General features: G+C 32.2%; 1 protein-coding gene across 2 annotated transcripts; it reads right to left on the bottom strand.

Moving 5' to 3' along the window:
• Positions 1–2,458: 2,458 nt before the first annotated feature.
• Positions 2,459–25,384, bottom strand: LOC143045298 (uncharacterized). Of its 2 annotated transcripts, XR_012968928.1 has the most exons (8): positions 25,271–25,384; positions 18,281–18,426; positions 16,844–17,262; positions 13,984–14,152; positions 13,278–13,486; positions 7,868–7,892; positions 7,207–7,257; positions 2,459–6,020 (listed from the first exon to the last, which is right to left on the bottom strand). XR_012968928.1 is itself a non-coding variant. In XM_076217725.1 (7 exons), the coding sequence occupies exons 2-6, from the start codon at positions 18,369–18,371 to the stop codon at positions 7,234–7,236; spliced, it is 912 nt and encodes a 303-aa protein (XP_076073840.1). In that variant the 5' UTR covers positions 18,372–18,426; positions 25,271–25,384; the 3' UTR covers positions 2,459–6,020; positions 7,207–7,233. The 2 variants fall into 2 exon arrangements, 1 of the variants encoding a protein (XP_076073840.1); XM_076217725.1 differs by lacking the exon at positions 7,868–7,892.
• Between the last annotated feature and the right edge of the window lie 1,631 nt (positions 25,385–27,015).

Below are 27,015 nucleotides of genomic sequence, written 5' to 3'. Positions count from 1 at the left end.
TTTGTAACAACTATTAGTGAAATAAAGTATCTGAAGTATCTTAGAAAAAAAGATCTTCATAAATTACCCTGTTACAGTATTGATTTAAACAGCTTCTTACATACACATATCACAGAATGCTGCAGTTATCATGTGACAAATGTAATGTACAGTTTCTCCATGAAAAAAAACATTACCGTAAAGTCAGATGATAAAAGGACAGTCCAGTGGCGGATTAAGAACTTTTCATAAAGGGGGAGGGGGGTCCAGCCAAGCTTCAGTGATTCCCTATATAATCAACCAAATGTTTCCCACAAAAAGATGGGGGGGGGGGGGGCAGGCACCTCTTGGATCCGCCTATGGGACCTAACGTGAAAAATAAGAAGTAAAAATGTATAGCAAAACAATTTACGAAAAAGAGAACCGGAAATATATAAACCAATGACAACTTCAACAGTCAGGCTCCTGACTTGGGACAGGCATATAAAGACTATATAGTGTGGCCGGTTTTAACATGTGAGCGCTCAGCTTCCCCCTTTTTTTTACCTGGGACAGTTGTTTCCCTAAAAGTTGTAAGAATAAGACATGACTATCCGGAAGTTTCATAAGGGGGATGAGATAGGGAAGGCACTACATGACTTCCTTAGAGATGGACGCTTCAGTACTGTTTCCCTCAATAAATCAACTTAAGTTTTCCCACAAAGCACTGGCATAGCACCCCCTTAGATTCTACCTCTGTGACTAATGCAAGGAGACATCACTATGGATGCACAGTAACACATAATCGTATTTCCCATTCATTTTTTTGTCTAAATACTTTTAAGAGGGATTAGTCAAAATAGCTTATGACGTCTTGCAAGGTTGGTTTTTTTTTTTTGGAAAAGGGGGGGGGGGGCATTTGATTTAAGACAGCAGTAAATTTCGCAACCACAACGTCTAGCATGAAATTGATTGAAGTGGACAACTATCAGTCATCTCTATAACATTATAAGTGAATTTAAATCTCAGACTGGTAACACTTCTAGTATATGTATTAGCTAAATTTTGTCAGATATATGGTTACAGATGATACTGTTGTGACAAGAATTCTAAATTGACCATTTGAGGCAGAAAATGTGTTCTTTGATTGACAAATAGGCATACAGTAAGATGTGGACTGGAGACAGAGGCTGGATTTGATACTTTATATATTAATCTTGAATGTTGTCACGATTGACATTTTATAGTATTCTGATATTCTTTCAATATGTTATCAAAACAGTTTTAAACAGGTTCTAGGCATTTTTTTATCAGAAAATATGCAAATAGGGTAAGATGGCAATATTTAAAGTCTGGTTTTCAAATTCTTTAAAAAATTGAAACAGGGGAGGGGGTATAAAATGTATAGTAAAGAAAGACTTAGAGTATACACAGTGATTTCTTTAAGACTATAATTCTTATAAATGAGTATTAATGTGAGAAAAACTGATTTTAGAGAGTTTTCTATTTGAATAATTGTCTGTATAGGTTGCACTTTGTAAATACAGCTGTTTCTCAAAACACGCCTCTTTTGGGGAGATCTTGAATATTCATAAAAAAATAATTGTGTTTACATACTGGTTCCCAGTTATGCTCTCTGTGTTCCATCTCACAGAGACATAACTTGGGAATGTTACTAGTAAATAAACATGCACATATTTTTTTACATTGAAATCTGGGGTAACCTTTCATTCGCGGTAGGGGTAGTTAAGAAAATTAGTGTTAGTTTAAACTCTGAGAAGTTCAGGGCATATAAACGTTGAAAATATGGCGCACAGCCCTATATTTTGACCTTTGAAAAAAATTATGATGCATACATGTATGAACTTTCTGATCTAGGATAGGATTTTTTTCAAAACTTCATAGTAAAAGTGGTACAGTTTTAGCCGTAAAAGGAGTTCCTATGGGAAATTACATTGTCAAATTTACAGAAATGCAACCTTAACAAACTTTACTAAAACTAAGGTTTCAACTCCATTATGCAAAGATGACTTTTGATTTGATGAATTTGGCTATTTGTTTTAGGTATTTTTTACATATATAGCTCTTCAACGATTTTCGGTACTTATCCATCTTCGAGTTTCAAATGTTTAGGTTTGAGCGTTCCTAATGAAGGTAAATCCAGACAAGCGCTCCGGACGCAATAAATTAAACGTGTTATTTTTTTTAAAGACATTTTTAAAATGTACTTGGATAAAAAGGAATTACGTAAAGAATGTGGCATGCGCAGTTCACGCCGACATTAAAATGTCTCCGGAATAGATTACCTTAGACGTATTTGGCACAACTTTTTTTGAATTTTGGATCCTCAATGCTCTTCAACTTTGTACTTTTTTTGGCTTTATAACTATTTTTATATGAGCGTCACTGATGAGTCTTATGTAGACGAAACGCGCGTCTGGCGTACTAAAATATAATCCTGGTACTTTTGATAACTATTAAAAGAATAAAAAAAAAGCTATCTATGAATCACAATTTACCTATAAATTATTACAAATATGCATAATACAAAGTTCATTGGCCATGTCTTAAGCTTGCATAATGTAGTGAAATGTTGCAAGCAGAAAATATAATTGTCAATAGGGTTTTAATCATATAACATTAGCTAATATTCGTGTGACACGTCTCATCAGGCCAAACTATTTTGTCTGCTCCCTTATCCTGCAATAATTCAAATATGTTTTCATGCTTGTTCATTATTGCTATATCGAAAGGTGTGTGTCCATCACAGTTCGCTTTATTAAAATCGGCACCTTTTTTTAATAGTGTTTCCACTGTTTCGTAATGACCTTCCTTGCAAGCTGCACATAGAGGCGTCCATCCATTTATATTTACTACGTTAATCAGTTCGGAATTGGCTTCAATAAGCATTCGAACAATTTTAAAGTATCCACATTTGCATGCAACAAACAGAGGCGTCTCAGCCTCGATATTAACCTTTTTAACATTTGCACGTTTTTCAATCAATTTTCGAATAATTTCATAATGTCCGGAGACACATGCGACATGGAGAGGTGTGTTTTTCGATTTATTTATACAATTTACATCTACATCCTCCTCTAGAAAAAGCGTGACTATTTCAGAATGTCCATTAAAGCATGCGTTGTGAAGGGGATAATTTCCTTGCGCATCAAATTTGTTTAAGAATGCACCTTCCTTTAATAAAAATTGAAAAATCGAACTGTTTCCACACAAGCAGGCAACGTGCATAGGAGTCTCTCCATTTGGATTACCTATATTAATATTAGCTCCATTGTTAACTAAAACGATAACGGTGTCTATGTGTTCATCTTTGCAAGCAGCAAGCAAAGGGGTCAATCCATAGGTATTGCTCTGGTTGACATTTGCTCCGTTCTCGATTAATAGCCCTACTACTTCATTATAACCGTTTGAGGCTGCAGCATATAACGCGGTCCACCCATAAATTGTTGAAATATCTATATCTATTTCTTTGTTTATTAGGATTTTAGCAATTGTATAATTCCCATTTTTACATGCTATAAAAAATGGCATTTCTTTATCGTTATTTAACTTGTTGATGTCCGCTGCATTTTCAACCAACATCTGAACTATTTTTTCATGTTGTCCTGCGCATGCAATATGCAAAGGGGTATCTTCTTGACAATTACTTTTATTTATATCGGCTCCCCTTTCTACTAAGAATTTTGATATTTCATAATGACCGTCACGACAAGCGACAAACAAAGCTGTTTCGCTTGAATTTGAAGGTATGTTTATAACCGCTCCATTTTCTACCAAAATTGTCACAGCTTGCAAGTTACCTGCTGTGGATGCGTCGTACAACGGTGTAAAGTCACAACCGTAAGTTTTATTTATATCTGAACCCTCATATACCAATAACTCGACTAATTTGTCATTATTACTTTTAACTGCAGCATGTAAAGGTGTCTGGCCATCACCCTTTGAAGCATTCACATCTGACCGTTTTTCTATTAGCATCTTAGCTATTTCATAATATCCGCTAGAACACGCCGCATGCAAAGGTGTATAATTATTTTCAAAATTATTAACTCGCGCCCCATTTTGTAACAATAATTCTACAATATTCGTGTATCCTCCTTGACAGGACACGTATAATGGTGATCCGGTATTTTCGTTTGTATTATTGACTGAAGCGCCATTACTAATTAGTAGTTGTACTATAGGCAAACATCCACCACTACATGCAACGTTCAAAGGAGTTTGTCCAGATTTTGTAGAATGATTAATCTTGGCATTTTTAACTATCAGTAGCCGAGCAATATTTTCATATCCTCTCTGACACGATACAAATAATGGAGATTCTTCGTTTTCAAACGTTTTATTCACCAATGCTCCTTTATTCAAAAGTTTATTCACTATCGACTCATATCCACCGCAACACGCAGCAAATAACGGTGTATTTCCAGATTTGGTGCTATTATTCACACGTGCGTTTTGCGCCAAAAGCATATCGACTATATCAACATCTCCACCATTGCATGCAGCAAACAAAGGTGTTCCTCCCGATTTAGCAGTTTTGTTAATATCAGCTCCTTTTTTAATTAATAATCTAATAACATTTTCAAATCCTCCAAAACACCCTACATATAAAGGTGTTTCCCCGTATTTATCTGGTCGATTTAAGTTGGCGCCATGTTTTATCAACAAAACAACAGTAGAATAATTTCCAGAGCCACATGAAGCAGTCATTGGAGACAAAAGGGTATCTTTGACATTGACGTCAACCCCCATGGATATAAAAAACTGAACGATTTCATCATAACCGTGTGAACATAATGTGATAAATGCATTGTTACAGTTTTCATTTTTATTTTTCAAAATTCTTTTTACTGCTTCCTTACTCATGGTCTTAAAAATATTCAGAAATTGTTCCCTGTAAATTCGGTATTTCATATTTACGTTGTTTATTGAATTATAAAGACTACAAGTCTGGATATCTTTTTGGAACCTTTGTAAATATTCGTTTTCATACTTCTTGGCAATAATAACAGTGTACATATTACGACATCGATGTAAGGATTGCAATTGAGTTCGCTCACATAAAACCTCAATAGTCGCAGACTCTATCACAAATGACGTCATATTTCTACCGAAATAGCAACATAGAAAATCGAACACTTTTTCATGTATCACTTTATACATTTTCCCTATTTTGATGAAGTACGTTCCTACACAAAAGTGTAGTTTATTCCTAATTTTAGATAAAGCTGAGCTGCGATCAATGTTCAAATTCTCAAATACGTTCTCGAGTTTATTTCTTACATCGACGTTTGGTTCTTCAAACAAGGATTCATTAATAGTACCATTGAAAATTACAAATATGAAAAGTAAACAGTACGTATGGGGATCAACAACTTTTAAATCATCCCATTCGTGACAAAAGATATTGAATGGACCTTTTAAGAATTCATGAAGAGACAAGTCTTCATATTTTGAGAATAGAAAGCACAGTAAAGGCGAAAAAGTTACTATTTCAATAATCTCTTTTAATTTTTCACAATCTTCGCTCTTCAAATATTTCCCAGCTATTGCTAACTTTTCTTTTGGAGAGAGTCTGTATTTAGTAGAAACATCAAAGGTATAAGATATAAATGGTCTTAAAGATATTTGCACCTTTTCTTCATTAAATATCTCTAAGCGACATGATGCCAATATCTTAATTTTGCCTTTTCCTAGCATCATCTTTAGTATCAGCCTATTATTAATCCAGTTTTCAAGATCAACTCCACTTACTGCATATTTACCACATATATTATCAATGACGAACATAAGAAACTCATCTTCTTTGTAATGGTTAATGATTTCCTGTGGACTATGGCAAGGTATAACAGTCCATCCTTCTTTTTGATAAAATTTTAACCCAATGTGGTGTATGATTGACGATTTGCCCATACCCGATGCACCAATAACAACAGCAACATGTTTTGTTTCTAAGAATTTAATCATGTCGTTTACAATGTCTGTTTCAACAAATTTGCTATCTTGTTGTTGCCACAAATTGACTTCAAACTGGTGTGCATCTGGAGTATAAAAAAGTGAGTTGATTGTCACATCTTTCTTGCTTAATACACTAAATTTTAACAACTCAATAAAGATTCAAAAATATCGTTAATTCTGCTATAAAAGGAGTCGACATGATGGCTTACTGTATTTAATAAATATTCAATATAAGTTGATGTCTTATCCATCAATCATGAGTTCATATCTGTTGACCTTTTGTTGGTTTAAGCATGTTTAAAGTTTAGAAAAATAAGTAGAAATAATTTTTATATCTTGTAACTGAATTTATTATTTTTATCTTCTTTTAAGTTTTTGCGTATGATACCGACAGATGTAAATGATCATACATTTTCTCTATACTTGAGAAATTGAATATGATATATGTTACTCAAATACTTGACTTATATATGATAACGCCGTTTTTGTGCTTATCAATATGGAATTCAGTTTTATCTTCTAAAGAATATTTTAATAAGCTACATGTGTTATATAAGGAAAATAAATGAGTTTGAACAATTGTGGTCAAATAACTACGATTTTGACAGCCAGATGAAGGCAAACCTGTTAATTCATAGAGTCCTTTGATTCAGCATTCACTCTAAATACCTAAAAACTTTGACGAAACTGTACCAGTTGCGTAGATGTTGTTTTTTATTACCTGTGCCACAGGAATAAAGATAGCCTAGCATTTCAGATTTTTCATCTCTTTTTTTTTCATTTTTAACATCGCCAAAAAACCTGCATACACATTTTAACTGAAGTACTCACACTATTATATTCCTAAATTAATTTGAATATGCTAGATGGCAGTTTACTTGTTCTTCTATAATTTTTAAAACAAGGCCACTAGAGCGATCAGGTCTTTTACCATGCGGCAATTAAAAAAATGAAAAATATTCTAAAACACCAGTTTCTCCTGTATTTAAAATTATTTAGATTTTTCTATTTGAATAGGGATGATGACAGCTATATATTTATAAAGCTAAGACAATGAGTTTATTTTAACTTGAATGTAAAAATCATTTCATATTTTTCAACATCTCATTCATGCCTCAGCTTTTGAAAGTATGTTCAGTACATACTGATTTTTTTTTCTAATTACAATGTTCAGATATATGTTCTTAGATTACTTAGGTAGGGTATACAAAAAATATAATTTCCTGAATGTAAATACTAATGTGCTACTTACAAGGTAAAGATACTTACCACGACAAAGACAGTTTGCATGATGAGTTAAGGTCTTCTCTTCTGTTGTACCTTGAATACATATTTAATCGTAACATTTAGTTTGTATACTGATCATATTCTTTTTTTCTTATATGTTTACTTAAAGATATCGTAAATGTGGGAAGTATTTACAATTATGCATGCAAAATCAAAAAATAACTCCTACCATTTTCTCATTTACACTTTTGAAAATCATTAATTAGAATTTTCAGTGTATTAACCCAACTTATCATTATCAACTGGTAATCCTTCCGGATTATCTGATATCAGCCCCGAGTTTTTGGTGGTGTTCCTGTTGCCCAGTCTCAAGTTTTCTTTCTGGTGCTTTGTTCAATGTTGACTTTTCGTCGTTTTTGTTTCCACCTAAGGACATTGATGCAAATAATTACATGTCATCAACCGTTAGAGAATGAAAAATTAGAAAAACCCTTACCGTAATGTTAATTCTGATGTGTAAATATCTCAATATTTTGTTGCGAGTGAACTGCCAGTTTAGTTATTTTTATCGAAAATAAATACAGTAGAACATTGCAATAAGTATTAGATTTTTCATACTGTTGTCTTACTTTATCAAATATGCAAATATGCTCTTTTTCATGTTAGATTATTTTTCATAAGAACAAAGATAATTATGACTAACCTATGCTACGACATCCTGAAACATTCTAAAAAATGAGAAAAAAAACAACAAGAAATTAATATAGTAACTTCAATTCATCATCAATGTGTTCATCATTTGGAAAAAAATATTGTCTTAAACAGTTATTTCGTATGAATATACCTACATAAATCTATAGATATTATTATACCAATACCAATACCAAATTGTTTATTATAGTGATATGTGTTTTATAACAATAAACAATATATCAATAAGCTGTGGTATTTACATGTATCAGCACCAAGCCCTTTGGACCTATTATGCACATTAAATATTTAGACATACAAAAAGAATAATCTTTTAACAGCGGACAAACTTAAAATTCGAGTTTGATTGCTCTACAAACAAGTTTTTCTCTTATTAAAGGCTGCATTATGAAAAGGGTATCAATGTATGTGCATGTCCCAAGTCAGGATCCTGTAATTCAGTGGTTGTCGTTTGTTTATGTGTTACATATTTGTTTTTCGTTCATTTTTTTTATATAAATGAGGCCGTTCGTTTTCTCGTTTGAATTGTTTTACATTGTAATATCGGGGCCTTTTATAGCTGACTATACGGTATGGGCTTTGCTCATGTTGAAGGCCGTATGGTGACCTAAAGCTGTTAATGTCTGTGTCATTTTTGGTCTTTTGATTTTGTTGAGATTCTTGTTATAGTGGGGTTTGTGTTGCTGTGATTTTAGTTTTATATGTTGTGTTTTGTGTACTGTTTTTCTGTCTTTTTATTATTTGTTATTTTTTGCAATGGCGTGATCAGTTATTTTTAAATTATGAATTCGAATTTCCCTTGGGTATCTTTCGCCTCTCTATAAGCATACATTTTGTTTAAAGTAGACCTTAGTATCACTGAGCTCAAATGAACAGATGTGTATACTAGATTTATACGCAAACAACAAGAATTAAGCTAGAAGTATAAAAAGTAGATTCAAACAATGAGAACTAAGGTTAACAATACTTGAAACGTATACACTCAAAAAAAAACTTTAAGGACCACTACAGTTGGAAAATATTGTTTTGTATTTTTTCAAGTTTTACGAGAAAATCTACAGAGCTAGGCTCAAGGTAACTCTTAAACTATTTGTTCACTGATTAAAATGTCAGACATTTTCTTGTATGTTAAATTCATATTGTAGGCACCCAAAACCCTAAACAAATGCAAATATACAGTTTTGGAGGCGCTTGCTAGCAGAATATGATATATTATTTTGCGTAATTTTTTTTTATAAAATTGAGAAAGGAAATGGGTAGTGTGTCAAAGCGACAACAACCCAAACATAGAGCAGACAACAGCCGAAGGCCACCAATGGGTCTTCAATGTAGTGAGAAACTACCGCACCCGTAGGCGTCCTTCAGCTGGCCCCTTAAAAAATATGTATACTAGTACAGTGATAATGGACGTCATACTAAACTCCGAATTATAAACAAGAAACTAAAATTGAAAATCATACAAGACTTACAAAGGCCAGAGGCTCCTGACTTGGGACAGGCGCAAAATTGCGGCGGGGTTAAACATGTTTATGCGATATCAACACTCCCCTTATACCTCTAGCCAATGTAGAAAAGTAAACGCATAACAATACGCACATTAAAATTCAGTTCAAGAGAAGTCCGAGCCGATGTCAGAAGATGTAACAAAATAAAAGAAATAAAATGACAATAATACATAAATAACAACAGACTACTAGCATTTAACTGACATGCCAGCTCCAGACCTCAATTAAACTGATTGAAAGATTATGTCTTAATCATATGAATATCAGGCATAATCCCTTCCCGTTAAGGGTTTAGTATCATACTATCATAACATATATGAGAAGAACATAACCCGTGTCATGCCAACAACTTTTTTTTTTAAATAAATGTGTTTAGTTCCGATGCAAAGACTCTATAAGTGAATCAATATTAAAGCCAAAATATGCAATCTTTAATGACCTGACAACAGTATCGTAACTATATCCCTTCTTAATAATTATGTTTAAAGGTTTTGTAAGCTTTTGAGGTGAATACTGACATTTTTGTGCTTTGTAAAGAATATTACCATAAAAGATTGGATGTGAAATACCTGAACGTATAAGATGTCTGCATGTTGAGTTATATTTACGAATTATTTCCTTATACCGATGATAAAATCTAGTAAATGTTTTGACTAGTTTGTGATATCGAAAACCCTGGTGTAATAATTTTTCAGGAATACATAAATTTCTCTCGCTAAAATCTAATACGTTGTTACATACACGATCGAATCGTACACGTTGAGATATATAAACACCATAAGATGGTGACAAGGGAGCGTCACCATTTAAAAATGGATAATTAACGATAGGAAATGAAAAATCGTCTCTTTAATCATAAATTTTAGTATTAAGCTTGCCGTTAATGATATAGATATCAAGATCAAGGAAAGGGCAGTGGTCATTGTTAGTATTAGCTTTATTTAAAGTACGTTCAACAGGATAAATTTCTTTAGTATACATACTGGAGTCGTCATTATTGAGAGCCACTATATCATCCAAATATCTAAAAGTATTGTTAAATTTTTGTATCAAATGTTGTTTCGATGGGTCTCTGCTAATTTTAGTCATAAATTGTAACTCATAACAATACAAAACAGGTCCGCAATAAGTGGTGCACAGTTAGTCCCCATTGGAATTCCAATATCTTGACGATATACGGAATCTCCAAAGCGAACAAAAATGTTATCAAGTAAAAATTCAAGCGCATTTATAGTATCAAAGCATGTTTAATTGACCTAGTTCTTTTGTTTATTGCTACTAAAAAATATTCTAAAAGAGTTTGAACATATGTACTCGCATTCTGACTTTTTAAATGGCCAGTTACTTAGGGATGTTAATTTTTTCTTAATAAGAATATGAGGCAAAGTTTTTTTTTCTGTAGCTTCGGAAGCCAGTACATAGTTGGGACTTTCATTATATTTGGTTCTGCTTGTAAAGAAGTAGCTAAAAGTTTGTGTTTGTTACAGATGTCGTTTTCTGTAAATGAAGTCAGTTGGAATGTTGGTGAATTCGTGATTTCTTTTTGCAGAACCTCAATATAAAATTTACGTCCAACAATAATGATATTATAAGCAGCTTTATCAGCCGGGACAAACACAAATTCCTTGACTAGTTCTTTTAGTTTATGTTTAATACGCGAAATAGGGTTTTTATGGTTGTTGTTAAGAGTAAAATGTTCTTTAAAATGTTGTATTCGAATATCAACTATCTTCATTACTTAATTAAAAAAAGAGTCCAAAGATTTTTTGTCAGCTTTTTCCCGTTTTACCCATTTCAAACAGTAGGTACGGAGTGAGTCGTGGGTGATATTACGACACTCATTCCAATTAATAATTGGCGGGGGACGATATTTAGGTCCTTTACTAAGGAATGATTTTAACTCTCGGTCGCGAACGATGTTAAGGTTTCCTGTTAAGGCATGGGAAAGCGTATTCGGAATTACTGCAATTACATGACATAGGTGTATTTTCAATGATATTTACATCTTTACACAATTGGCTATAATTAAACACATATTTCCGGGTAGATTTCTTGTAAATATGTAGGACTCTAAAGCGCGATGGTACTCTAAAGTGCGATGGTCACGCTAAAGTACGATGGTCTTCTCTAAAGTACGATGGTGTTTCACGCTAAAGTGCGATGATTACTTGTTCGCTTAAGTACGATGGTGTATTACGCTAAAGTGCGATGGTTCAAAGGGTATGATTCGAGGGATTAAAACATCGAGGTTAAGAAAGTCTTTTTGCAAAAGCTAGTATGCTAAGGTATAACATATGTAATGGGCTTTATAATTTACCGGTAAGCTTAAGTGACTGTTTCTTAATAAATAAGTCCGACCAAGTAATAATTGCTATAAAGGTAATTTATGTGTCGCAAAATATTATATTTCATGTAAAAATAAATTTTTAACAATTCGGAGCGTATTGAATATTTGGATAATTGGTGTATATTTCGTTCAGACTAATGTTACAACCTCCCTTACAGTCGTCACTGAAAAATTAATAATATAAAATGCGTTCATTGTCGGAATATGCAACATTTATTTGTTCAAGCTTTAATTCAAATGCGAGAGAAAGGCAATGTTCGTCGAGCTTTCTAATTTTCGTAGCGAGAACAGATACATGTTTTATTTTCCTACAATGTACAGTACAAACTTCTGTTTTAGCAGATAATTTATAATTCAAGTATGAAAACATGTACTATGGTCTACTATGTTAATTTTACGGTACTTCTCATTAAAATCAACAGCATTTTAACGGGGATCTGCAAAGTACTAGTAAACTGTCACATAAACAATGATTCAAATTAATCCGTTCGCTTCAAATAGAAGCAAGATAAGTATGCGGATACTGTTTTGTATTTATATAGTAAAATGGTTGACTGTAGAGTACAAGTCCTTCTTCCAGCACTTGAAAAAAATAAACATTGCGCTACAGCCGACAACAAACGGTTAATAAATCAATTAGTAGTAAGTCATGGACATTTGATGTAAAAATTGTTTATCAAATATGCCTAATCTATCTACCGGCATGTTCATTTTTGGTCTGTAAAAACGACTGTTAACGTCATAATCAAACTACGTTTCTTACGTCTATTCTTTCGCGGACGATTGGACTTTAGCGTATGGAAGCATCGCACTTTAGCGTAGACCATTGCACTTTAGCGTGACCATCGTAATTTACCGTTCCCATCGCACTTTAGAGTCCTACAAATATAACAGGGTGTTCAGTATTATCAAAATATCCAGGAATTTGGTCTTTAACAGAATGGTCGTTAGAAATACCGGCAATATTTACAAAATCCAAACCTTTATTAAAATGCTTTATTTTAATAAAATGTTTTTTATGATCTTCAGGGCGATCAATTTTGGGAAACAGTTTAGAATAACGATATGCCATTATAATTTGAACGATTTCATACTTAGGACTGTAATATGAAAATGTGTTGCAATCTTAAAAATTTTATTTAATTTATTTATAGGTAAAGAACAGAGCTTGGTTAACAGATAATGTCTGCCGTTGTTTTTTGAAATAGAAATTAGGTCCATAATATTTGTATGGTTGGTCCGAAATTTTCTTTTATTGCGATTTTGTCTACGTCCATGAGAACGATTTTTACAAACTGTTTTAGAAACTATATCCAAAATGTTAACAGAATCGGTTCTTGATATATTACCAATTCCCATGATATTATCATTAAGACTTATTTGGCACAACACATTCCTTATGTGCTCGCCCCAATGGAGGGATATGTTATTGTTTTGCAACAAACATAATGGTGAATCTATAGATAGGACCACTACAAATATTTGGTACATGAATTTGGTAACAGTCTAATTGTGTTGCCTGACTGATAGTTTAAAAGAAAACAACATACAGCGCCTATTTCCATTAGCCATTTTCCTGTATTAGTTTTAAGCTCCTCAAATTTTTTCTCTATTTTGATCAGTTGTTTCTGCAGCCGGTGAAAATTTGAATTTGTTTCTATGGAGTCATCTTGAGTGCATTCAGTCAAGGCTTGCGTAGCGGTTTGAATTTCACTAACCAATTCCGCTCCAAGCATAGATATATTCATAAAATTCGTACCTAAACCAAGGAAAAAATGTGTAGATTCAATGCACATGAAATACAACCAAAATGATTATCTTTAAGAGTTTTCAACGATAATAAAGATAAAGATATAAAAAAGAAGATGTGGTATGAATGCCAATGAGACAACTACAAAGATACCTTTTCTGATTTGTTATAATCTAAGTTAGAATAGGGTGGCCTTTCCAAAAACAAAGTGTCAACAACTTTGCCAAATTTGAATATAATGATGAATGGATAATAAAATAAAGCATTTTTAATTTCTTATGATGGTCGCATAGAAAAAGGTTTGTTTAAGGTAACTTTATATATATTATGTACAATTAGCTAAGCATTTTAGAAATATAAGAAATATTCAATATAAAAAAGAAGATGTGGTATGATTGCCAATGAAACAACTCTCTACAAGAGACCAAAATGACACAATAATTATCAACTATGTCCTATATTTAAAATAATCAACACTTTACCTCTAATTTCTAATTTTCTCTTACCGTTTGTTTTCCAGTTATGTATATCACCTAAAATTCTGTTTTCTTCTGTTGCATTTACACCAATCGTTTTTATAAAGCTTTCCAAAAGCTGAAATGACGCAACAAATTTTCCCGGGGTCCATTGCATAACATTACAATGGGCCCAGCAGTTTCTTATTGAAGAACGGACCTGAAATTGTATCAACAAGTAAAATAACAAAAATCAATATAACTACATAAGTGGTGTGCATCAGCTATCGTTTGGTATGTAAAAAAAACTGGTGTGTTTCACTTTCATATCTTTTTTTTATAATGTTAATCTTGGTGTCTTAATATTTCGGTTGTACATTACGAAATCCCCGTTGTAATAAACCCAATAGGTATTCGTACCCATCAGAACAGAGCTCAGGGGAAGTGCGACATTCTGCAAACCGGACGCTGATATATTTTATTGATTTAAAAAAAAATAGAAGAGGTTTACAACCGTATGTCCCCATTAAAATGAATTTATCGTTCAAATAAAAATGGGTTCCAACCACCAAACATCCCTGGATCCGTCACTGGGCAATGCAGGGGTCCGGGAGTTAGAATCCCCGTTTTTATTTAGATCAATGCTTTAGAATAGAGACAGGAATCAAACATTTTACCTTTACGCAAAGGAGTGTTAACCGAATTTATATGTATTCAAAATAGATGCTAAATATTTTTCTCGCTATTGAAATTTCCTAATTTGGTAATATCTTGAAACAATTTATAGTGAACACTATAAGTAATTGCTTATGTTAAAAGTGCGTTAAATGTCTTCCTCAACATGATTCAACTGGTAATGATTTTTTTCAAATATTGTACATTGAGCTGTTTTGTATATGATAGAAATTGTTTGGCATTTACTGTTGGTTTTCGTTTCAGTATGCAATTGTCATCAAGTTTTACCTTGTTGGCCAGTTTGTTGATGTTCGTTGGGTGTTTGTTTGTTGGGTTTTTTTTTTTTTTTTTTTGGCTTTAAATTGGAATATTGTTGAATAATTGCCATGACAAATAATCAACAGAACAAATCTGTAGTTGTATAGTCTTTGATCACATTGAATATGCAAAAAGTGACATTTGTATCAATACATACATTTATTGAAGAGCAATTTGGTCTATTGGACCTGCTTGTAACATTAGCAATATTGTATTATATTCGAACGCGTTAAAGGTTACAAAATATAAATGGAATAAAACGTTGAAATAATTTAAGGCGACGTTGGTTTAACGATGTTAAAATCCCATAAATCGGTTTAGAAGAGTCAAATTAAGGTAACAAACAAAAAATAAGGGAACCGCATGACCTCCAAAAGGAGCGAAACCAGATGTGTCGATATTGTGAGCGTCATACTATGTATGCATCATCCGCCATAAGAATCCACAATCATTCAAAAAGAGGGACGAAAGATACCAGAGGGATAGTCAAACGCATAAATCGAAAACAAACTAACAACGCTATAGCCAAAAATGAAAAAGACAAACAGACAAACAATAGTACACCTGACACTACATAGAAACTCAAAGAATAAGCAACACGAATACCACCAAAAAGCAGGGGTGATATCAGGTGTTACAGAAGGGTAAGCAGATCCGGCTCCACATGTGGCACCCGTCGTGTTGCTCATGTTAAAACAAATCCGGTAAATAGTCTAATTCGGTAGGTCACATTCATGAAAGGGAAGGGGAAGGTCACAATCAAGACAAGCACTAAATCGTAAAAATTACATATAATTTTTCTGCGATCTATAGACACAAGACTTCGAAAACATGTCGATAGTGAATTGAGATACCAACGCATCGTAACGATGAACTAATTCGTGATAGCGAACTTTCCATCGATTTCATTCGTTCTTCTTCATAACTCTGTTACTCTTCGAAAATGCCTGTACTAAGTCAGGAATATGACAGTTGTTGTCCATTCGTTGTATGTGTTTTATCATTTGTTTTTGTCATTTGATTAGGGACTTTCCTCTGAGTGCAGAGTTTTTGTGATTTTACCTTTTATGAGCAGTATTTGTTTCAGGAGCACACCTCTGTTAATGGCAAATATATAATGTGAACTTGCAGAACATAACGATAGAGCAGAGGGTTGCTACTGTTGGGAAATTAAAAGTTGACAATATGAACATTGAAATCCTCGCGTGTGTCATAGATTCTAGTTTTTATCGACGAAAACATCAAGAATCAAATCTTCTTGTTTGTATCGTGGATAAGATCTAGAAGCAGACCTTTTAGTTTTGATAGTATCCTTAATCTCAATAGAATTGAGAATGGTAATGGGGAATGTGTCAGAGAGACAACAACACTACCACAGAGCAAATAAAGGCCGAAGGCCACCAATGGGTCTTCAATGCAGCGAGAACATCTCGCTACCGGAGTCGTGCTTCAGCTGGCCCCTAAACAAAATGTAAACTAGTTCAGTGATAATGGACGTCATACTCAACTCCGAAATATATAAAAGAAACTAAAATTTAAAATCATACAAGACTAACAAACGCTCCTGACTTCGCAAGTAAACTAAATATTAGATATATGTGATTTAAGCCATCGAAATATTAAGTATTGAGTTACTGGACATACAGATACAAGTTAAGAACTTAGTCATTTTCGTTTTGATAAATACGGAACAATGAAATTTTGTCAAATCATTTTTTCACTCTTCAACGTTTGCTTATAAGGGATGTATCATTTAGATATTTCAATATTTTGGCCTTGAGGATATCTGAAAAGACCTTTTTTGCATGTTTATCTGATGCAGTTACATTGGTACTTCATTGTTCTATCAGTATTTTACTCTGCAAAATACTAACCCATTCTTGTTCTGTTCTTTTACTGTTTGTAAGAAAAATATTACCTCATTTGCTTCCTCCCGCACAGCCAAAGGAAATTGGTCAATATTGATAATAATCGCAAGTAATGCTGACGAATCGCACGTGGCATCGAAAGCTATGTACTGGGCCATATGCGTTTGAAGGAAAAGCTTTGATAAGTCAATATGATTTTTAACACTGCGGTCGTATTTCCCCGTTTGTCCACCATAAAGAGTTTTGTTGTTATTGATGGATTCGTAGTTTAGTTTCGTTTTTGTTGGTAAATAGTATCTGAGAAAGTGGTGTGACGTTTGTGTATTGATGTGATCGGATGCTACCAATACATTATACATCTGAGTAATAATTGGACTGACATATTTTCTCAAAGCTGGAGTCAAGACGCTGTGAAGACAAAGTCCTATAACTACCCATCTCTTAACATCGTCGTCAAGGTCTAGGGTTCCTTAAAATATAGTTTTTTAAGATAGAAGTTAGAAGACCAATCTACTGATTAAAAAAATCGATTGCTATTTTATCATTAAACTAGTTCACCTTCACTAAAACTAAATTGTTTTCTTGGTTTCTTTCTTCAACCCGTAAATACATAATTGTATCTATCCGAGACCAAATGTCTATGCAATTCAGGTGGAGATTTTATTCCCCGAGGGTATCGGCAGCCAAGTAGTCAGCACTTCTATGTTGACATGAATTATCATTGGTACATTGGTATGGTCATATTGTTTACAAAACTTGAAATTTTGGAAATACTAAGGATTTTCTACCTTGGAATAGATTACCTTAGCTGTATTTGGCTAAACGTTAAGAAATATTTTATTCTCAATGCTCTTCAACTTCGTACTTCATTTGGTCTTTTTAACATTATTTGATTCGTGCATCACTGATGAGTCTTTTGTAGACGAAATGCGCGTCTGGCAACAATACAAAATTGAAATGTTGGTTTCTATGATTATGATGAGTTTATTTACAACCACTGGATTGATGCCACTGCTGGTGGAGTGTTTATTCCCAGAGAATATCACCATCCCAGTAGTCAGCACTCCTGTGTTGACATGAATTATCTTTAATATTGTCATACTTAACAATTACTGTTAATAAAAATTTCAATTTTTGAAAATCTTAGGCTTTTTTACCTCGGGAATAGTTAACCTTAGCTGTATTTGGCAAATCTTTTAGAAATGTTCGGTCCGCAATGCACTTCAACTTCGTACTTTATTTGGACATTTTAACATTTTTGATTCGAGCGGAACTGAAGAGTTTTTTGTAGTCAAAACGTGAGTCAAAAATTTTGCCTAAATCACTTTTATGTCCTTTCAAGGATCAACGGCAAATGATAATGTAAATAAATGCTTTCGACGTTTATACAATTATTTAAAGTTGATCTTTTTCAAGATAAAAGAACAGCTTATGTCAATGTGACTTTTAATTGAATAGGTACCAGTCAATAAAAAGTTTTTTATTACCTGTGCTGCTGGACGTTGATGCCTGGATTTGTCCTTGTATGTCTTGTGACAATAGCGGTTGCAGTGATGATATAATGCTATGTACTGCCATCTTATATCTCAGCTTTTAAGCTTTCACGTTATCGTCATAGATTAAGTATCTTTTTCTTGGAAGATAATAAAAAAAAACGAATAAACAAATATGTCACACGTTACTGTTATTCATCAGACGTACTTAAAAAATTGTAGCGCATACACATTATTTGAACTGAATTTTTTTTATAAAATTAACATTTTTAAAATTTTTTATTGCAATTTTTTTTAAATTCCAATATTCAAGGCAAATTCAAAAAGGGGAAGGCCATAAAAACTGTTAAAATAAATTGCTTTTAATTAACAAAGTAAAAGTGAAAATCTTTACATATCATTTCTATAAACTGATTTAAAAAAAAACGAAATTTAGAAATAAAATCGAAAAATGTAAAATGTTAGAAGATTGCTATTGAGACATATCAAATGATGTAGAAGTTACAGGCTCTTGACTTGGAGATATGCATATAAAGAGTGTGGTGGGGTTATATCAACTGGCACCCCAACCCCTTACCTTGGAAAATGGCGCAACAATACAACATAAGAACAAATTAAAAAATGCATATTTTCGCCGCTTTTTGTTTTTACATACAATCTATATATTATGGGATCTTCAAAAATTTAATTGACTGAAAGTAAAACAATTATACATTAATTTTTCTATAACAAGTTGCAATTCAACGAGTTCTTATTGCATCTAAGAAATTATTTATTTAGGTGTAGATTAGTGATAAAACCTGAACCTTCATTTGTAGAGGTCCTTTGGTTATTTTTGTCGTCTCATTAACGTTTAACCTACATCTCAGTCCTTTTAATCATGCAATTTGAATACCATTTGCCTTATTACAAAATCGTTTGTTGGTGTTTATCTGCATCTTATTCCTTTCTTTCTGTTAAAATACAAATCTATATTATAATCCTCAGGTTGTCTTGAAGTATTTGCGAAAAAGGACTACAATGTTAGTATTTATAAAGTTCTAATTGCATTCAGCACAAAACTTATTATCAGAATTTAAATATTTGGATTTTCGAAAAGACAGTTTTCCGAGAATTTGGCAGAAATTACAAAACAATTAAAAAATTGAAATTAGTTAAATACTCAGACTTTGAGACAAACAATTTGTATTTGCCACCGATAGCATAAAAATTTAAATAAATCTCTGAAGTGTACATATTGAAGTCTGAAGTGTACATATTAAGGTCTTAAGTGTACATATTGAAGTCTTTCATTTGAGAACGAATCTATTATCCAAATATCTAAGAGTGTTTTTCAATTTTTGTATCAAATTTTGTTTTGACGGGACTTTGGAGATAATTATTCTTATTTTGCTTCTTTTTTCAAAGTTTCAATATATCGCAAATTAAGTCAAAACAAGGAAGTTTAGATTATTTTTAGATAAGGGTATTACCGAAGTGCATAACCCAAAGATGTTATTTAAAGCTTGATTACGTCTATGATATATTTATCAATGAAAATTTACATCACATAAAGGTACAACATTTGCTAATATGATTTGTCATTACAGTTTATATAGATTTTCTAAAAAAGGACAACCAGAGGGCACACATTCAAATATATATGAATCGTACTTTAAAAGAAAAAAAATATGTAATAGTTTGTTTGGAAAAAAATAAAACAAATATTAGATAGTGTTTTATGACAACAAAAGACCTTTAATTGTTAAAAACTATTTGTTCGTTTAGTTTACTTATGGACAAAGAAACCAGTGAGCAAATCTCTCGATATAAGAATAATTGATACAACTCATTTAAATTACTGAGAAGAAAAATTAAATACTTATTTTCTGTTACTTTTTAAAAGGTATTTTAACAGATAAACATAAGGTGACAATAGGCATTCTGGGAAACCCCAGTTTTAGTTTTGACATATACTAAAATTAAACTCAAACATCGGTACAAAGGACCCTGCAAAAGATTTATGTAGACTTTATTGTTACTCATCCCCATACATAATCTGTCACATGGTCATAACTTAAAGGAATTAACCAATCAAAGATCGTAGAAATGATATTTATAGTTTTATTAGCATCTGTTGATTGGTAATAACATCAGCAAGTTCTGTCACCAGCAAAATATATTTTATAAGAAAAATATAGATCACTATATATTTCGATATCGATTTAAACATTAGAAAAAAAATCTTTAAGTTGATGAGTAATAGATTAAATTAACAAAATGTACTGTATCAGGCCGCGATATATAAGATGCGCAACAAAATTAAAAACCGCAAAATATAATTTTCTTTTATATAGATATTGTGGCACCAAATTGCCTGCGCTGTGCCCGACGATCTTCAAAAAAGAGCTTTCGGTGGCCGGGTGTTACCTTTCCTCGTCAGTTTAAATCTAGCGTCGTAACACAGTAGATGGTATATAAGGCAAGAACATGGAATTGTTACAGATCGGCTGAATTATCTATTTTAAAGTATCCTACATATATCTTTGAGAGTTTGCAACATATTTATCAAATTACCTTTGACGAATGAAATCACGGACAATTTATCTAGATTGTTTGTACAATTACCATAAACAGTTTTTGGTAGGAAATGTAAAAAGTGTAAAAATTTAAAAGTTGATTTCAAATTCAGTTTATTTAATCCTCCTGTCAAGGGTTTATGAAAAAGGACAAGTTGTTCCCTAACAAACCACTGATTAATATGTGGACACCCTTTGTTTAAAATGGCTGCGGATTTACCTCAACATTACTCTGAGTACAGACAAACTTGTGCTTCATGAAATTTTTTTTAAGGAAGAGCATTCCCTAGATAAATAAAATTCAAATGCATGGTATGTTTTAGAAAATTCAAAACTTTACTGGATTTTGCATTGTTCTTTTTTCTTGTCCCCGCATAAGATGATGAAATTAACAAACAGTTTAGTTTCACTTGATATGACCCACTGAGGTACACAGTTAAAATCACTAATTATTGTCAGGTATCTATTGTCCATATATATTGTCAATGTCAATCAATACAGCTGACTTCAATTATTACCTGTGGGGAAGTTCTTAAACTGCTTTCCCAACTAAGTTTATTTTGGCACCTACTGGAGGAATGAAAAAAAGTGCACGGCAAAATCGTGTTAAGTTTATAATTTTCTAAAACATTTAACAATATTTGAAATTTATTTATCTAGGGAATGCTATGCCTCAAAACTTTTCTAGATACACAGGTTTGTCTGTACTCAGAGTATGTTTTGAGGTGAAAATGTAGCCATTTTAGCCAAATGATCCACATGAACCTTAACAGTATTTATTTCAGATATATGTAAGATTTTGCAATGTCTGAATCAAAATACTATAAACAAATGAAATCGTTTCGATCATTTGTAAATTTCAAAAGAACTTTGTGGGTAGATTTGGGTAAACATGTGGTGATTCATTTTTATGTAACTTTAAAATTGTTTTATCTATTATTGTCAAATGTACTACTGTATTAAAGATATCACCAATTTGTACTCGATTATAATAGTTTTAGTTTTTTTTTACGAAAACAGTGATCGGTAGGGATATGATAATATGTCCGATTTTGAATATTAATTTATTGCCTATATTTGACGGGTTTCCCAGCAGATTCAATTAATACAAATAAAGGCAACAGTAGTATACCGCTGTTCAAAACTCATAAATCCATGGACAAAAAACAAAATCGGGATAACAAACTAAAACCGAGGGAAACGCATTAAATATAAGAGGAGAACAACGACATAACACTAAAATGTAACACATATAGACAAAATCCCACGAGAATAACAAATATAACATGTATATATAACATCAAAACCAAATACATGAATTTGGGATAGACAAGTACCGTGACACGTCATATCGCAATGTGAATTTACACTCAAAAATAAGAGAAAACAAACGACACAACGTTATAATGTAATACACACAGAAACGAACTATAATATAACAATGACCATATTCCTGACTTGGTACAGGGCATTTTTAAAGGAAAAAATGGTGGGTTGAACCTGGTTTTGTGGCATGCCAAACCTCGCACTTTTATGGCCATGTGAAATATAACATCAAAATGACAACACAGGACTACAATATAAATAAATTGGAGAACACAATTGACAAAGAATCACACGAACAACAGTCAACAAAAGGCAACAAGTTCAAAATTTTAATACGCCAGAAGTGTATTTTGTCCGCACAAGACCTATGTGTGACGCACAGATACAAAAGTTTGAAAGCCGAAACGAGTACAAAGTTGAACAGCATCGAGGACCAAAAGATCAAAAAGGTTGTGCCAAAAACGGCAAGGGTTTTCCGTTAAGTTACCAGAAAATCCCTATAATTTAGAGTAATTTATACTTTTGCAAACAGTAAATTTAATAAAATGAATATTCAAAAGATGTACATGATAAAGCTGAAGTATTAACTAATTACAGGAAACAACTGAAATACATTTACATAACCAGACATTTGAAACACAAAAGTAGACACATCCGAATACGTTTAAACCTCTACGCCAAGTGACGTCCTATTTGAAACTGAAAAATGACGAAAAAATGACGTCATTAGAATTAGTAAAACAGAGCATCAAAAAATGAAAAATGACGAAAAAATGACGTCATTAGAATTAGGATTAATTTAAGATTATATATTTGAACTAAATACTGATATTGCATTTAATAACAAAGCACATTTTGATTCTTATTAATATAAAACTGAGGTAGCAATTAACTATATTATAAAACTATGTCAGGTTTGTTATGAATCTAACTTCAAACGTAAAATATCGTACTGATTACTTTGAACGAAATCAAATCTGATAAATGAAGGCGGTGATTAATTTTCTTTACCATAACACAGAAATATAATAGAAAAGACGTCAACACATTTGACAAAATCCGATGAGAATTACAAATATAACATTAAACATTTAAACTAAATACATGAATTTGGGATGTATAAGTACCGTACCACGTCTTATAGTAATGCGAGTTCACACTCGGCAAAACAGTCACAATCGGGAATAAGTCACAAAACCATTTCATTAAACAGTCTGGAATCTACGGACTTTAGAAAATAAAACAGCAAAACTACAGAAAAAAAATCATTTGTAGCAGTGATCACAAACTTATGATTCGACTGTATGACATTTATAAACCGTTGTTTTCATTTTCAATAATGTGAGTTAAAGACACGTTACCCTTATAAGTCTCATTATTACACTTTTAATTGGGAAAAATTAACATCAAGTTGAAACAAAACCTTAAGTTTATACTTACGGATGTATGAAAATATCAATAACAAACTTATTAATGATTAAATGCAATAAGGATGAATCGATTATCTTATTAACTGTCTTTTACGAAGAATTTTAGGAAGTTTGAGTCTTCACTGCTCTTCAATTTCGTATTTATTTGGCCTTATCAACTTTGTTTCGGCTAATCGTGCTCTGCTTTTCCGCTTATTGGCATTTCATTTGCGCCAACGTAATTTATCATTTGCGCCACAAACGATATTTCATTTTCGCCTCAATAAACGCATTTTATTTACGCCAATAATACATGTGAATACAGGTAAATAATAGAAAAAATATTTTATAAATTAACGAGATCATAAAACCTAAAAGAAAGCACTGTAGTAAAACCAAAAGATTTTTCTGACACAAGACTTGTTAGAAACGGCTCCGATGTAGTCCTGTACGTTGGATAACCGATATGTGTGGTCATAAACATGTATTTTCTCTATATACAAATAATGATTTGTGTGTGATATAATTGCCAATGAGTCTATCTACCAAAGTTAAAATGAAATCGACGAAATAAATTATAGGCAACCGTACAGCCTTCGAAACTGAAGGGGAAAAACATACCAAATTGTCGGCTGGAAACAGCCCCAACATGAAAAATATGAAACAATCCAATTGAGAAAATTAACGTCCTATTTGTCTCAGAATTGACAATGTCCATCTTGACTCCTAGCTCAAACATGTGAACACTATACAGTTTTAAAACTAAGTGACTATCATTTTTATATTAGAAATGAGTATGAACCTATTTAGTTATCCAGGGGATTACTCTAAAAAAAATCTTTTTCTCGTGTTTTAAACTTTTCCGTTATATGTTACCTGTCAAATAGCGCCAATGTGGTTAAAATATATTTGACGCAAAGGAATTATAAGCTAAGAAGGATTGTACTTTGTTTGGTTCGAGCGCCATGTATAAGTCTTTTGAAGACGAATCGCGTTTTTAATCATATCAATGCATAAATATATCTCGTTTACGGATGAGTATCGAACATTATTGAATATATTTTAAAATTAAAGATATAATGTGACAGGGCAGAAACCATAGCGAAGAGCTTCTACATGTACTATAAAAGTATAGTCGATATAATAAGGAGCATATATTCTAGGGATAAAATAGTGCATCTTACAAGATCTTTTTTCATTTTACATTCAGAACCAAAAAAATCTACTCACACTGTTTTTATAGAGTTTTATATATACATATGAATATTATAAAACGTTTCATTCTAAAGATAAATGATAAGCACTTACCACAATCAGAAGAAAGCATTTGTTTTTTTTCTACTTTCGTTTTCATTTAAATAGACTACTTATTATTTCTTTTCATAAACGATTAATTATAACGTGTTACATGACACTATATAGCTAGTCGGTCTTTAGAGTTTAACTTTTCTTTTTTGTTTAAATCATCTGTTAAATTTAAATAAAATATAAACAATTTCAGTTTTAAATCAAAAGCCGATTAACGATAAGATATAATAAAAAAAGGATGTTCACACCATTCCTACACGAACATAATCTTTAGATTTATATACTTGTATCTAAAGTTTACTTTTTATGGTAACAAATAGGTTTCTTACCTTTGAACTTCAAAACAATAAATAATTTCTAAATAAGTAAACTACAATACTCACGAATGATACGAAAATATCCATGACAACCTATTCAACAAATTAACTTAATACGGAAGAGTTTCACAGGTACTGTGCAGACCTTATATCCAATGAACTAAACAAGGAAGTGCACACTAACACACACTTTTTGGACAATATCTTTGTTGTGCCTACATCAAAATACAGACGAGTAAACTAATCAAAACCAAGGTGGAATATATCACCTCGGGGGCCACTTCAAACTTTTTTTGGTAGGGGTGAGCAGCTGAGACATCAAGTACCCCACCCTTTTCATAAATTTTGTTAATCAAAAATATATACCTTGTAATATATTAATTATCAAAAAAACAGACCTATAGATATATTTCAATATTTTCACCGCTCATCATCACGTTCTTGTTAAGAAGCAAATAGTCGCAATAAAATCACTTTTTTTCCCAATAAATTCGTCATATCTTGAACACTGTTTTCTTATTGCCCATTTTTCATCTTTCATTATGAAGATATCTCAATTCCAAAATACAATACATATAAAAGACGTTTGGTCAGATCATAGACGGTATTACATCTATGGTCAGATAAATGTAATATCACCCCAGAGTGTAACACCTTCACTGATTTTAACATGTTTAAATATTAATTAAAAACTGATAAAAAGTTTCATTGCCGTTCCCTCGTAAAGGACGCTGTCACAATGGAATTTCTTCAAATATTTGTTATCATATTTTATGTATACAAACCCTTGATTGATAATTAGGTGCAAATGTCAAAATAGTAGGATTAATTGCATCTATCACTGGCATCAGTGGAAATACAACATCAGAATAAATAGAGTTTAATTGGTTTGACAAATAACTGATACATTTACGACTGTGGTTTAACCGCATCAAGGATAATACGGACATCTGATTAGTTTCAGATACTTATGATATAATCAAGCAAGTGATAATATCAACCAATTGATATATTTCATCTGAATTTCTCACCTTTTTGACATATAATAGAGCATGAAAAAGTGACCTATTCCAGCGGCTCATCCCTACCACTAATTATATAGCAAGTGTCCCCCCCCCCCCCCGAGTATATCAAAAACAACCTCAGAATGTACATATTTGTAGTTAAAAGATTAATCATATTTGCACTTTTTTTTAATTTTATTTAACGTTTTTGTTTTTTTGGTAAAGAAGACTTCTCCATTATCATTAGATATACCCGTTTTAATAATAATCATATGTACGTGTAAATTGTCCTACATTTGAAATATACCAACAATAATGCAGAACAGAATTTTCCTTTAAACAACTAAGTATATTGAAAACATGTCTTCTATCTACAATAAGAGTCAATATCTTGTCATCAATAATAAAAACCAAAAAAAGGGGGAGCATTCATCTACCTTCTCAAGGAGCTGTGTAAATCACAGGCGAACACTAAAATATTTTTAAGATCTATCATACATATACATATATTTGGCACAACTTTTTAGAACTTTGGATCCTATATGCTCTTCAACTTTGTACTGGTTTGGCTTTATAACTATTTTGATCTTAGCGTCACTGGCGAGTCTTATGTAGACGAAACGCGCATATTCAATATCTTCAAATTGCCAAATGGGAATAATACCAGTATATGTACTCACCAAGGAAAACACGACATAGCGCAACTAGTGAAGCAATAACTAATGACTTAATCTATATATTATCTATTCCTGGGGTTTATAGTTTGGTTTGTGTTATTAAGTATTTGGACGGGGAATTAAAAAAAAA

This window comes from Mytilus galloprovincialis, chromosome 9 (assembly GCF_965363235.1).
Source record: "Mytilus galloprovincialis chromosome 9, xbMytGall1.hap1.1, whole genome shotgun sequence".
Classification (NCBI taxonomy): domain Eukaryota; kingdom Metazoa; phylum Mollusca; class Bivalvia; order Mytilida; family Mytilidae; genus Mytilus; species Mytilus galloprovincialis.
The sequence above is the reverse complement of the archived record's forward strand: the minus strand, read 5'-3'. Positions and strand labels throughout refer to the sequence as shown.

Bases quoted from the DNA above. Each gene is read 5' to 3' on its own strand.
- LOC143045298 (XM_076217725.1), bottom strand. From the start codon at position 18,371: ATGGCAGTACATAGCATTATATCATCACTGCAACCGCTATTGTCACAA. The intron at 17,263-18,280 runs GTAATAAAAAAC...CTATATTTTAAG, and splicing joins ATCAACGTCCAGCAGCACAG to GAACCCTAGACCTTGACGAC. The intron at 7,258-13,277 runs GTATGTTGTTTT...TATGTATTCAAG, and splicing joins GGCTAATGGAAATAGGCGCT to GTACAACAGAAGAGAAGACC.